The sequence below is a fragment of the Leguminivora glycinivorella genome, chromosome 6 (assembly GCF_023078275.1).
Source record: "Leguminivora glycinivorella isolate SPB_JAAS2020 chromosome 6, LegGlyc_1.1, whole genome shotgun sequence".
Taxonomy (NCBI): Eukaryota; Metazoa; Arthropoda; class Insecta; order Lepidoptera; family Tortricidae; genus Leguminivora; species Leguminivora glycinivorella.
In genome coordinates, this window is record NC_062976.1 from 7,318,420 (window position 1) to 7,333,557 (window position 15,138).

The 15,138-nt window shown below is 37.1% G+C and overlaps 1 protein-coding gene across 1 annotated transcript in view; it reads right to left on the minus strand.

Annotated features, from left to right (window-relative positions):
• Window positions 1-279: 279 nt before the first annotated feature.
• The window catches only part of LOC125227643 (leucine-rich repeat and calponin homology domain-containing protein), an 89,630-nt gene continuing 74,771 nt past the window's right edge, over window positions 280-15,138 (minus strand). The window contains 9 exon segments of the mRNA XM_048132010.1: window positions 280-3,732; window positions 4,383-4,460; window positions 5,399-5,536; window positions 10,845-11,041; window positions 12,231-12,551; window positions 12,554-12,657; window positions 13,260-13,334; window positions 14,264-14,402; window positions 14,864-15,110. Coding sequence (XP_047987967.1) covers window positions 3,037-3,732; window positions 4,383-4,460; window positions 5,399-5,536; window positions 10,845-11,041; window positions 12,231-12,551; window positions 12,554-12,657; window positions 13,260-13,334; window positions 14,264-14,402; window positions 14,864-15,110 — 1,995 coding nt within the window. The 3' untranslated portion in view covers window positions 280-3,036.

Genomic DNA, 15,138 nt, shown 5'->3' on the forward strand with positions numbered 1-15,138 from the left:
TTTGACGACTATCGGCTTGTTTCTGGACAACTGTGACTTCTGCTTTCTTACTGGACTTTGTGGTTTTGCCTCTGATTGGAATTGATAATTAATTTGGATGTTTCTACTACGACGATGGCGAATGCTCGTGGTCCTGATGACATTGAGCGAGACTTAATAAATATATTCGGCGAGGATGCAGTAGTTGATGAGCACAACTCTCAGCCACAATTACGCGAAGAGGAGTTAACTTCACTGTTGAATTTAGGAATTTCGTACATTAGCAATTTTGATTTGTGACAAGATTTGCTTGAACGCCTATAGATATTTGGCTATTTTTGCATAGACACAGCACTTTAGCCCTCGCAAAAAAAGTGGCAAAAAAAGACCTAACCTTCTAGCTTGACGTATACTTTCTACATAAGCTTATAAGCAATAAACTGCTTATGTCATAGAATTTTAAGCCATTTTAAAGCAAACATTTTGTATTAAAAACTTTGCCGCTGTGTCTATAACAAAAAACAGAATTTAAATATTTTAGCACTAATTTTACTTCTTTGCATTGTTAATACAATAACGATATGAAGTTTCGATTAAGGCATACAACTCTTATTTTATAAGAAATATTATGATCCAATAAACAGCTAAGCTACCTTACTTCTATCCTTCTACCCTTTATTTTATTATTCATTTTGCACCACATTTACCATCAAAATGAGGTTTTTAACATTGTACTTTAGGATTTTTTTAGCATATATTTTGGTGGAAGATTACGTCATGTTTATTAGAGTTATTGACCCTGGTGATGTTTGAAATGAAATAGCATGAAAAAATGCGAACATACTGATACGGCGGAGTACTTTGTTCACGGGGTGTATAGTAATGAAATTAAAATGAATAAACAAGTATATCTTCTTAGACAATTATTATTATTTGATTGAAAATTTGTCTCACTGAATTCATTATGATATTCCTATCTTTAGAAGCTACAGGCTTGACTTATAGGATGATAATTTGATTTAAAACTGTCTGAAAATAAGGGCCATATTGTAAAGTTGATTTCACCAGGGTCTTTAGAGATTCTATCCTAAGTGTTTTATTGCAGTGGTGTAGCATTATAATTTAAGAGCGAGTCCACATTGAACCAACCAATTCATAAGCAATGTAGAAGCTATCTCAAAGATATAGCAAGCATCCGTTTGCTCAATGTGTACACGACATTATAATGCAAATGTGTCATATATTGTATTCTGACTTACAACTATATTGCATTATAATAAAACCTAGCACTCACGGTCCTCTGAGCAAAAGTGAAGAGTGAGAAAGTATATAAAAGCTAATACCGTCTCACTTTTACGATTACTCACAGGACCGTTAGTAGGCGGTAAGAAAAAACTAAATCTACTATAGCTCTGTCAATAAACAAACAAGTGAGATCCGTGGAAAAGACAAAACAATCATACAATCAAAAGAATGACGAAGAGGTATCATGGCAACGAAATGTTCCAAGTCAATTTTGACTTTTCGACTAGTCAATTCTATTCATTCAAATTATGTATGGACGCTAAAACGGCTAATTTAATACACTGTCCCCGCTTGCTTCTATCTCTATCGCACACGCGTATTTATATTCCTCTTTTTCTCGCACGGTGGCATTGATCGCCGGAACCATGAGCGAGACACTAATAAAATTACATGCATACGACAGAGATAGCAACAGACGGGTCAATGTACAAAATTATTTTTATGTCTGCAACACACATCGCTTTATTTATGTTGGTGTTGCATCCTTTACGTTTATACGGCAAACGAAAGAGACGCAGCCAAATGACGATGTGAATTGCTAATATTAAATGATTCTAGTCTAGCATTTTATTACCAAAGAAGAAAGATCAAATTTAGTCGAAGAAAATTAGAAAATATACGCTACAAAGTCTTCGCGATGCTAGCTTAGTAATTTAGTTTAAAAATGTAATATTTCCTCGATATACAATATATTAGCAAAACATAATTTTAAATCATAAGTACCGAACTAAACTCGTTACCAGAACACCTTAAAACTATCAAATTTCATTCGAGACTTTAAAAAAAACACTCACCAATCAATAAAAAAATCAACCAATCAAAATTAAACCTAATCAGTGCAGAAATGCCTTTTCAGCGGAATGAATACATAAAAATTGGAATTTTAATACAAAAAATTACATCAAAAGTTGTTCCCCTGTAAGTAGAAATTCCTTAATACAGTGAAAATTCCTTCAGCCTCTTTCTGAACCAGCCTCATTCAATGAAAATCAAATCACAGTGTTGTATAAGGCGTTTTAGTATACCTAGGCATGTACTGATGCCTGATACCATTACTACAACAATACATTTAGGTTCATAACCTACTTGTTCATCACTGGACCACATTTAACGTTTCAAAGATATTTGTTTCTTTTCGAAGACACACTTCGGTTGACCTTTAGAGATAGAAATTCATTTTAAATACCTGCTCAGAGTCAAATAAAATAATAATTTATTAATGTTTAGTTAGTGTGGGTGTGTGTATTTGTCATTTAAATATAATTTTACGTTTTACACGTCATCTTGTTAGGATGCACGAAGGTTGATTTTGGAATAAATATCTCATTTCATAAAAAGTCAACTTCAGATGTTACCAAATACTCGTACGTATACCTTTGAAACGTTGTTCCTACCTTACTAGTAATATTGTCCAGCCAAAAAGCCATTACATTTTCCTAACGATTAACAATCTATATATGCCCCATATACAATCACAAATCTTAATACTTTCCATGATCTAACATTTGCTACAAATCTACCTAAATAAAGATACCCAAGCACGAAAATTTTCGAACATAGGTCGGTAATTTTCTCTTCCTATCACATAATAGTTATATGTTTGGATATACCTCTCGCTCAGTAGCATTAACCTCATGAGCGGGACAGCAATATAATTATGCGTGTGCGATAGAGATAGGTAATGACAGGTTAATGTACGAAATTCTTCGTGCTTTCCGTCCTTTACCATCAGTACATACCCAGATCTAAATATTATTGCATCAAATTATAAAGGATAAAATATAGCAAGATGGTGGACACGAAAAACGCGCCAAGGCATAGACAAGTGAATAACAGCCTCTCCTTCTTCATAGCTTCAGTCTCTATGGTCAGATCCCTGTTCAAATTGTTCTGTATATCTAAATTCATTTTACCCCTGTCGTATCTCTCCGTGTCTTCTTGACTCAATTCGATTGGGAAATCTACTTCGTCAGTGTCGTATATGTCGAAATTATCGCTTTTGAGAAGACCGTCTCCTTTGAAAAATGGTGTGACGAATTGAACTCGATTCTTGTGGTAGTAAGGCCCTCTGTTCCTTACGCCGTCGTACACTGGTGAGTAGTGTGCGTCTGTGTTGTTGTTTTCATAGTTTTGGTATTCGTCAGCTTCATCTATAGTGTAGTTTTGGCTCTGATATTCAGTGAATGTGTTGAAGTTGCTCACTACTCTTTCTTCAGCATACCTGCCCACTGTTCTTTGATAATAGTTCACTTCGATGGAGTTCGCGACATCGCTTCGGTAATACTCGTATTCCTCTTGTGATTGGTCGTAATGGAAGTGCTCTGATTGGTTATCCTTTCGCGGCGTGGCGTGTGCGAGCAGGGCGCATACAGTGCGAGCGAGAGGTAGGATGGTGTCGTCCCGCTCTCGCTCCGGGCCCAGAATGTCATCGGGCGAGCAGATGTTTTCCTGCAACACACGCCACCCGTCTCTTAGTTATGTAATTGTTTGTTATCTTGCTCGCGAAAGGATAAACAACCCTGTAACACTCGAATACACGGCCGGAGGGTTAGTGGTAAAACCGCGAAGCGTCACATGAAAATCGACGTCTAGTAAAAATTCAACTTTTCAAGAAAACTATGAAAATGTGTAACTCGATACAGATGGAACGCAAAAATGCAAAACGACAAAAATCACGTTTCACTAGCGACATAGTTCAGAGTCATACCAAGCTTAGTTGACGACAATTTTGTTAGCCTCTCCTGCGCAAGGATAAAGTAAACGTCAAAACGTCATAGGGCGGGGCTGTTAAAATAGCTGTCAATTTAGCTTAGTAACTCTATACACCTATACATGCACCCAAAATGTATGAACAAAACCGCTAATAGGAAAAGGTCACTATCTCTGACGAGATTGCTACTCTCATGAAGTAATTTTCACAATGAACTAAAATATGTAAGTTATAAATGATGTAAGAAAACAAGTTAATGTAATAGCCAAAGCAAAAATCCGATGGTAAACTATCTGAAAAGGCTAATATTATTGATTGATTGCTTTACGCAAATCTTGGGAGTACGTGACTAATCAGAACGTTTCTCATATACATATTAAATACTTACTTCTTCGACTCCGATCCTTCTACACGCTTCCAGGAAGTTGTCGACATTCCGCCTGCATCTCGCCATTGTTAGCTTGGGCTGAAAAAACAAAAAAAAACGAGTTTCACTAAAACTGTGGTTGAAAGGAGAAATAATCGAATAAAATCGAATATTATAATTACAAGGTGCTGTACTTGTTGTTAATAGTACTGATGCAGGTAACGCACAATATACAAAGACAAACTTGAAAATACATTATTAGGTCCTAAGGAAGGCCTCTCGACGCTCGGGCGATCAAGAATAGGGATGACGACTACATTAAAAAAATGGCATTCTGTTTAGTCCGTCAGTTAGATCGTCCAAAAATACTGAACACATATTTTTCGCTTTTTCTAATTAATGAAAAAATACAAAGATATAGAGCATCAAAGTTCCGGAGTGGGGGCTTGTGACGTTACTTCTAAGTAAAAATTGTACCTAGGCGTGACGGCACGCGAAACTTCAACACACTGTACCGTCGTCATTTTTCGTTTACGAGAAAAAAGAAAAAATACGTGTCTAAAATTCTTTGATAATCTAAATGACGGACTAATTAGTTTTTTTAGTCGTCTCGCCTATTGGCATGTTGCACCGTTTTGCTCATATAACCCGGCAACCTTCAAATCAAGGGTGAACAGACTTCTGGGCGAGAGCTCACTCCATCGTAGGCCACGTCTTTGCCTTTGGCTAGTCTGTGGCCAAGTAAGCTCATTTATATTAATAATAAGCTTTCTTTCAACCTCTTTTTGCCAAGTGTGGCACTGAAACTTGAGTAGTTCATGTGCTCTGCCTACCCCTTTATGGGATACAGGCGTGATTATAATATGCGCGTATGTATAAAAAATGTTTTGCTCGGCGTAACCTAGCTTCAGACCCACGTAGTAGCGATTTTCGCCAAGCAGGGGCCGAGTTTGATTATTGGCCACATTTGATTATAAAAATATTTCATCAAAGTCACTACATCTTCCTAGCCAAATAATGTACGAAACAAGATTCACCTGCGCAGGAGATGGTACATGTACAGAAGCCACAGAGCGCGGCCGAACATGATTCGCGAGGTGGCAGAGAACCACACCATCAGCCAATACTGGTGCCAGTTGCTCAGGTAAGCTCATCTTTAACCGGCTTTCGATTATCTGCAACAATGAACAAATATAATCAATACAGTGCGTAATGAAACAATTAAACCGATCACAGTAGTCAGTTCAAAAAAACTCTCCCCACTTATGATTTTCTATGCTGAAGACGTTTTCATATTAGCCGATACCATAGACAATGGCCATAATAAATAAGATTCTACAGATTATATAGTTATAATGTAGTCACCTGCAAAAACATGGTACAAAAAGAAGGTTGCAAAAATATCTGACACGCTCATAACTCTAGAAATAAGATTACGTAAGATATAGTTTTTGTGCAATATTATTGTAGGTGACTATAACCCACGTATTTTGAAATTCTCACATTTAATCAGTATGTCATGTTTTGACATAATATTTATTTTATAATATGATCCAAATGCGATATTTCTTTTAGAGAATGCACATATCATTCAGTCAACTAAGTATAATCTATACATTTAAAGCATACAGAAATCTTCATTGATCTCGATTGATTAACTGCGCAGCTGTGAACATTTAATAATAGTTAGACTTTAGTACTTCGTTGATCTTAAAACTGTCAAAACAATCAACAGATTAGACCTTTGGACAGCTAACAATGCTTCATTTATAAACTGAACGCCAATCCTGTTGTGTTGCGAATGTTATGATCAATCAATGTGAATAGGTTAGTTCACTGAGTGAGTGCATTGTTCAGTGTCAATATTATAGACCCAGAGCCCAGGCCCGCCAGACCTTCCTCAAATTCTCAAGGATGAAACTTTGGGACAATGTAGAGTTCATATCGGCGGTTAATGTGTGCATATTTTCTAGTTCGGCCCATCGGCCATTTTTTTGCTATCAAGTGATGAAGGTGAAAAAAAAAAGTGCTTACTTTCCTTAAATTCTCAAGGCTGATTTTTATATATGTGTTAGAGCACGTTGTTAGAAATTGGTTTTCATCAATGCCAGACCGTTTCCGCCGGCCATAACTTTTGCCAGACGCGACAAAGTTGGCAAAAAACGACTCTAACTTACCTCATTTTCTCAAGCCTGATTTTGATATATGATACGCAGGGACCTATAACTAGACCGTTTGTAAGCAGCCAGACCAATCGGATGGACCCAACCATCCGCCAGACCGACTTAAAGTTTCGATATGAGCATTAGTAGAATTGAAATATTCCGGGTCTATAAAAGCTAAAAACTTGAATTTTCTACATTAAGCTACGTGTATATTGTATACTTGACGTTATAAGCGACTTTCAAAAATTTTACTTCCAAGGAAATAAAAAAATGAAAGTTTATATGTGGTGCAAGATTAATTTTAAGCTATGAATTTTATTTACACTGCGTAAGTACATGTGTATTTTATTATAAATATAACTTTTACCAGACGCGACAAAGTTGGCAAAAAATGACTCTAACTTACCTCATTTTCTCAAGCCTGATTTTGATATATGATACGCAGGGACCTGTAACTAGACCGTTTGTAAGCAGCCAGACCAATCGGATGGACCCAACCATCCGCCAGACCGACTTAAAGTTTCGATATGAGCATTAGTAGAATTGAAATATTCCGGGTCTATAAAAGCTAAAAACTTGAATTTTCTACATTAAGCTACGTGTATATTGTATACTTGACGTTATAAGCGACTTTCAAAAATTTTACTTCCAAGGAAATAAAAAAATGAAAGTTTATATGTGGTGCAAGATTAATTTTAAGCTATGAATTTTATTTACACTGCGTAAGTACATGTGTATTTTATTATAAATATAACTTTTACCAGACGCGACAAAGTTGGCAAAAAATGACTCTAACTTACCTCATTTTCTCAAGCCTGATTTTGATATATGATACGCAGGGACCTGTAACTAGACCGTTTGTAAGCAGCCAGACCAATCGGATGGACCCAACCATCCGCCAGACCGACTTAAAGTTTCGATATGAGCATTAGTAGAATTGAAATATTCCGGGTCTATAAAAGCTAAAGACTTGAATTTTCTACATTAAGCTACGTGTATATTGTATACTTGACGTAATAAGCGACTTTAAAAAAATTTACTTCTAAGGAAATAAAAAAATGAAAGTTTATATGTGGTGCAAGATTAATTTTAAGCTATGAATTTTATTTACACTGCGTAAGTACATGTGTATTTTATTATAAATATAACTTTTACCAGACGCGACAAAGTTGGCAAAAAATGACTCTAACTTACCTCATTTTCTCAAGCCTGATTTTGATATATGATACGCAGGGACCTGTAACTAGACCGTTTGTAAGCAGCCAGACCAATCGGATGGACCCAACCATCCGCCAGACCGACTTAAAGTTTCGATATGAGCATTAGTAGAATTGAAATATTCCGGGTCTATAAAAGCTAAAGACTTGAATTTTCTACATTAAGCTACGTGTATATTGTATACTTGACGTAATAAGCGACTTTCAAAAATTTTACTTCTAAGAAAATAAAAAAATGAAAGTTTATATGTGGTGCAAGATTAATTTTAAGCTATGAATTTTATTTACACTGCGTAAGTACATGTGTATTTTATTATAAATTTAAAGAAGAAAAGTAAATTAAACTTTTTTTCGGTCGTCGAACAAGGTGGTTTAAAATTAGTTTTAAGATCGATCCTTTTTAATTTGTGGGCGAGGGACCTCACACTATGTATAAAGGCACTATGTGTATGTTGCATATAATGTCAAATCCCTCGCATACTACAAAAGTTATTTAAGCTTTTATATAAGTTCAGTTAAAATGAGGTGGAAAGTATAAGTGTATATGTTGCGTACACACGTAAAGTATTCTAAACTTTTTATAACGGCATACATGTATTTGAAGAATGCCAAAAATTTATTCGTGTCTGAAAATTCAGCATCTCCGACATGGGTTATAACGGGGTTGATGATGTTCGTATTGAGTACAAATGTTTAAACTTCCTAAATTTGTAATTCTAAAGTTCGTCACTTAGGTATGTTACCATGTTTTGTAGGAGAAAGGAAATTCGTTTAGTTATATACCGTTGTAACATTGATTGTTTACTTCTTTGAATTGAATATTTAATTTATAATGCACTGCACCAATTTGTTTTTTCCTTGTTTACGTTATTTATAATATAAAATTCAATTCGTTATTCAAGTTTTTAGCTTTTATAGACCGGGAATATTTCAATTCTACTAATGCTCATATCGAAACTTTAAGTCGGTCTGGCGGATGGTTGGGTCCATCCGATTGGTCTGGCTGCTTACAAATGGTCTAGTTACAGGTCCCTGCGTATCATATATCAAAATCAGGCTTGAGAAAATGAGGTAAGTTAGAGTCGTTTTTTGCCAACTTTGTCGCGTCTGGTAAAAGTTATATTTATAATAAAATACACATGTACTTACGCAGTGTAAATAAAATTCATAGCTTAAAATTAATCTTGCACCACATATAAACTTTCATTTTTTTATTTCCTTAGAAGTAAAATTTTTGAAAGTCGCTTATTACGTCAAGTATACAATATACACGTAGCTTAATCTAGAAAATTCAAGTTTTTAGCTTTTGATAGACCCAGAATATTTCGATTCTACTAATGCTCATATCGAAACTTTAAGTCGGTCTGGCGGATGGTTGGGTCCATCCGATTGGTCTGGCTGCTTACAAACGGTCTGGTTACAGGTCCCTGCGTATCATATACCAAAATCAGGCTTGAGAAAATGAGGTAAGTTAGAGTCGTTTTTTGCCAACTTTGTCGCGTCTGGTAAAAGTTATATTTATAATAAAATACACATGTACTTACGCAGTGTAAATAAAATTCATAGCTTAAAATTAATCTTGCACCACATATAAACTTTCATTTTTTTATTTCCTTAGAAGTAAAATTTTTAAAGTCGCTTATTACGTCAAGTATACAATATACACGTAGCTTAATGTAGAAAATTCAAGTTTTTAGCTTTTATAGACCCGGAATATTTCAATTCTACTAATGCTCATATCGAAACTTTAAGTCGGTCTGGCGGATGGTTGGGTCCATCCGATTGGTCTGGCTGCTTACAAACGGTCTAGTTACAGGTCCCTGCGTGTCATATATCAAAATCAGGCTTGAGAAAACGAGGTAAGTTAGAATCGTTTTTTGCCAACTTTGTCGCGTCTGGTAAAAGTTATATTTATAATAAAATACACATGTACTTACGCAGTGTAAATAAAATTCATAGCTTAAAATTAATCTTGTACCACATATAAACTTTCATATTTTTATTTCCTTAGAAGTAAAATTTTTGAAAGTCGCTTATTACGTCAAGTATACAATATACACGTAGCTTAATGTAGAAAATTCAAGTTTTTAGCTTTTATAGACCCGGAATATTTCAATTCTACTAATGCTCATATCGAAACTTTAAGTCGGTCTGGCGGATGGTTGGGTCCATCCGATTGGTCTGGCTGCTTACAAACGGTCTAGTTATAGGTCCCTGCGTATCATATATCAAAATCAGGCTTGAGAAAATGAGGTAAGTTAGAGTCGTTTTTTGCCAACTTTGTCGCGTCTGGCAAAAGTTATGGCCGGCGGAAACGGTCTGGCATTGATGATAACCAATTTCTAACAACGTGCTCTAACACATATATAAAAATCAGCCTTGAGAATTTAAGGAAAGTAAGCACTTTTTTTTTTCACCTTCATCACTTGATAGCAAAAAATTGGCCGATGGGCCGAACTAGAAAATATGCACACATTAAACGCCGATGTGAACTCTACATTGTCCCAAAGTTTCATCCTTGAGAATTTGAGGAAGGTCTGGCGGGCCTGGGCTCTTGATCTATTAGAGATATCTAGAATGAATAAGTTGAATATGGGTAAGCGTTGCTTGTTTTCTCCTTTGACCGTCATCAGTGTTTATTAAGAGTTACATTTACTACTAAACACGACTAGCAAATGCATTTGCAAACATATTTGTGATGAAATGGAACATTACAGGTTTTCCCGTGACGCTTTTGATGTGCATATGACATCGGCGTTATAAATAGTTTCACATACGAAAATGAATATTTCCATACCATCTAAGAGTTCAGCTACCGAGATCCTACCAACTGCGCCATTTAGTTTAAGGAAATCATGCGTTATACCAACTTATCGTCCTCAAATCAGCTAGCAAATACGACTCCTCCCTATGGTAAAGCTGAACTTGTCTCTTGGATTTCGGTGCAGCTCCTTTGAGGAACGATAAGTAGTTTCACACACCAACATCAATACTTAGAAAGCATCACAGGACCAGCTGAGGTCCTACCAACTGCGCCAACTGACTCTGCTGCCAACTGTAGATCAGATTTGAGATAAACAGTAATTTAAAGAATATCTTACCGTCCTCAACTGTGCCAACAAATCTGATTCCTCCTTCTGCTTATCGAATTCCCTCTTCATGGTAAAGCTGAGTTTGTCGTCCTTACTCCACGGCACTTTGCCGGCGGGCTTGGGCGCGGCGCCTTTGAGGTATGACACCGTTGTTGTTAGTAGCTTTGGGTCGCCGTTGGTTTGCCGCGGGATGTTGGATTTTGTGCCTGAAATGGTTTTATGGTCAGTTATTACATATTATACACTTCATTTATTTTTTCAAGTATCATCGAATGGCTATTTGAGTTACATGGGAGGGCGTCCCATGAAATTTAGTTTCAATAACTTAAGACTGAAATTAATATTATATCCGATAAAAAAATCAGACGCAAGTAAGTTTTCTTTATGGTAAGTACCTAATCAGAGATAAACGACACTTATAAGTGACACATTGATGATTCAAGTGTTACTAGCAATGAATCTGCACAGCCAGAACTACAATGCTTCGTATGTACAATGCTGTGTATACACAAACAGTCAACTGACAAGTAGAATACGACAGGAATGTGACTCGTGACGCGTAAGCGATGTTATTGTTTTCATATTTGTGTAAAGAATGGTCACAATCCAATATTGACGAATCGAGTAGGTATTTGGAATCTTAATCAGTGTCTCAACGAATTTCTAGAATGGGACCTATCGCGTATGATTTTGCCACTAGAGGCGCTGGTGTCACTGGTTTTGGCAGGCTTCATGAGTTCGTGACATAAATTATAATTTCTTTCATTTACCTGTTGAAAAGTAATCTCCTTCGTGAAATTATCGCAAATATAGATTACTAGCGACCCGCCCCGGCTTCGCACGGGTACTATACCTACATGTAAACCTTCCTCTAGAATCACTCTATCTATTAAAAAAAACCGCGTCATAATCCGTTGCGTAGTTTTAAAGATTTAAGCATACATAGGGACATAGGGACAGAGAAAGCGACTTTGTTTTATACTATGTAGTGATTTGGCGATGGATGTGAACGCTTTGAAAACGGAATTAAGAAAAATATAATGCTAATTATTTATAATTAATTAATGAGATTCAAAACTTTGTTTCGGCGCCGATCTTATAAGACGCCTTTGACTGACAGCTATATCTCTGGACCTTACTGAACAGTGGCGCCAACTGGCGACTGAAAAAACGATAGTTCCCATTGAAATACCTACCTATATGCAAAAAAAATGAGTCCAGGTCTTTCCGCCATCTCATTTTTGGCCTATATATATATATATATATATATTTTTTTTATTCTTTAGCACATAAACTGTTTACAGTAGCAGGGTAGATGTCTCTTTTTAAGTATCTGAAGATACTTGTGATAAGAGACACCGCTCTTTCGTAATGGTACTTATCTAATTTACTTACCTATACTATTATAACCTAAAGTATTCGTCGGGGACTTAGTGGGCGACGTGGGTTTCGTGTACGTATCGTGGCCGTTCGTCCGCCCGTACTCCACGTTCCCGTTCACCGCCGAATAGATCTTGTTGACGTTTCTCGACGGCACCACTTTCTGGACCGGCCGCTTGTTCTCTTCTTTTTCTGAGTTTCCATTCTGGTTTTGGAATCTTCTCGGGGTGGAGTGGAGGAGGGGGGAGTTTGGCACCTGCGAGGAGTTGGGGGAGATGCTGGTGGAGCGCGGGGAGTAGAGGGGGGATACGTTACTGTGGCCGTTGGGGGAGGGGGGCGGTGTGCGGGGCTCTGGTGCGGGGACACGTCGGGTGACGACTGGTCGGTGCGGGGGCGGTAGATGTCTTGCTGGCGTTGTTGTCTTAAAGCTTCTTTGTATTGCCTGTAATTTGTCAAATATTTAATTAGAATCACATTTGTTGAAGTATTGTCAAGTTTTAATGAAACTCAGATGTTAATTCCGCTTCTGAGTCGTGTCAGAAGGTTTTTCCTGTTGGTAATTATATTAAATATTATATTGCATGCATATAAATAAATCCCTTTTCTCTTTGTGATTTTGTTAGTAATGATGTTAGTGTGCAATGTGTTATTAATCTGAGTTTCAATAAAACTCGTTCTAAATTAAGAAAACGTTCATCCTCGAATGAATACGGACAGCTATAATACATACTGGCCAATAATATATCACTTTTGAACCGGTGAGTATAATTTTATTTTAATATTCCCTGGAGTATTTCGTATGATAATTTATAGCTCCAAAATTCACGATCACTTTATGAATGACTTACATCCATTAGATGTTCCACCATGTTTTGATAATGCATGTAGATTTACGATTTAAATTAATTCATGACTGAGTGTAGAACAACAATTCATTATAAGAACAACGAAAATTCCTGGCAGTATTCAACAATATAAGATGAACGTTTTCTAAAACACCAATAAGTGCATCTACGCGTGAATGTGTGCAAATGATTAATGTACCTGTAGGTTTGCTGATGGGCTAATTTACTCTTATCGTCGCCATTGGACATGTTCCCTTCGGGTGATATACGGAGGCTGAAAGGGACAACACCGGGGTTAATAATAAAAACAAAAGGAGCGAGTGAGACAGAGGGTGTGATGGTGGTGGTAGCTAGGTTTGAAGTTTACCTCTGTTTCGGCCAACGAGAAATAAAAAAATACAAATTAAAAACAACGCTACGGTTATTTAAGCACTACGTAAGACAAATATCTAATAAATACAGAACAAAATAAAGTTAGTAGAACTTTTGTAATTAAAGTGTACATTTAAAATACAGTTAATGGAAATTAGGTACTGAAACTTAAACATAGAAAATATCCTGGTCACGGGCATCCAAATGGAGATTGTCTCGAACTCAATTTTTGACGAATTTATCTTCCACCAGGCAATAAAGCTGATACTATCAAAAGAGCTTTTTCAAGACATGTAAAAGCCTTTATTTTTACAAGATTTCATAAATAAACTTGTATAATTACAAGCCACAAAAGAGCTATTCCCAAAAATATATGAAAATAATGATCACTTCATACCCACTTGATTGTTAGTTTTAATAATAAAACCCCAACTATAAGAAATACTCCATAGACTAGTGACCCAAAAATGTGACTCCAGCTAGAAAGCATGGTATGAGAGCCACTAACTGATTTATCATCATGCATGGAATAATCAAAGCTGCCAATACAATACTCCATCTATAGAGAAACATATCAGCAATTAGAGCAATGTAAAAACTTTATAGTTTGCCATCCAACGAAGACCCCACTCTTCTTTCTGATTGCTTTTAGTACAAGTGTGCAAGTTATGGCAATGATAGTTCATATGCTAATGTGTATAGAAAGAACTACTACCTAGCTGAAAGGTTGCACGCTTGTACGCCTTGGATTCTATTTTTCTTGAGGGAGGGCGCAGCTTCATGGATGGCACAAACTATAACTTCAAAGATAGTTTAATTCAGGACACTTACCCAGTGAGAAGCGGAGTCAATTGTGGTAAAGGGGATTCGCTGGACAGTGACTGTGCCCGCGATAGCGCTGCGCCGGGAGACAGGGTGGATGGCGTGCTGGGCGTGGAGCGACCGGACCCTCCGCCAGCTTCACCTCCGCCTGAGGAAGTGAGTATAAATCATTTGGTCTTAGGAATCTTGCACTTATCAAGGATAAGATAAGCTCTGGCCAAAATTCCTTCTTTGCAAAGAATATACCACGAGTTTGGTAAGTGTTTAAAGCGAATTTCAACATCGCATTGGTGAGACTGGTGAGACATGAGGGTTCAGTGCTTAGTTTGATGTCTAGGAAATGTCTCAAACTGTACCTTAGTCGGTTATCGAACTGTTAAATTATGAAGTGTTGTAGCGTTTCTCCTATAGCGTCTTTGATGGCATCGACTTTCTATCATTAGACCACCTTTTCTCCATGCCATCAGTGCTGTACTCGCTATCCACGACATGCCTCGGCTTATGACTGAGGCAGTTGGTTCATGGTTGTCAGGCTGTTAAGGTAAGAGGTTTGGCAGGTCACCGGCTGTCTTTACAAGGAGCTTCACTCTACATTAAGATACCACTTACCGTCATTTGACCACCTTTTCTCCATCCCATCAGTGCTGTACCCGCTATCCACGACATGTCTGGGCTTATGCCTGAGGCAGTCTATCGTGGCATTGCCTGACGTTATTTGGTTGGTCGTTGGACTGTTAAGGTAGGAGGTGTGTTTGGCGGTTCGGCGGGTGTCTTCGACACGTCGGTGTGCCGGAGTGTCTTTGTTCGCCATGTTTTCTAGGTATTTAAATATGTGCACGCGCCCGCGCATGCACACCTGTAAATAAATACACGAGTTTATGAAT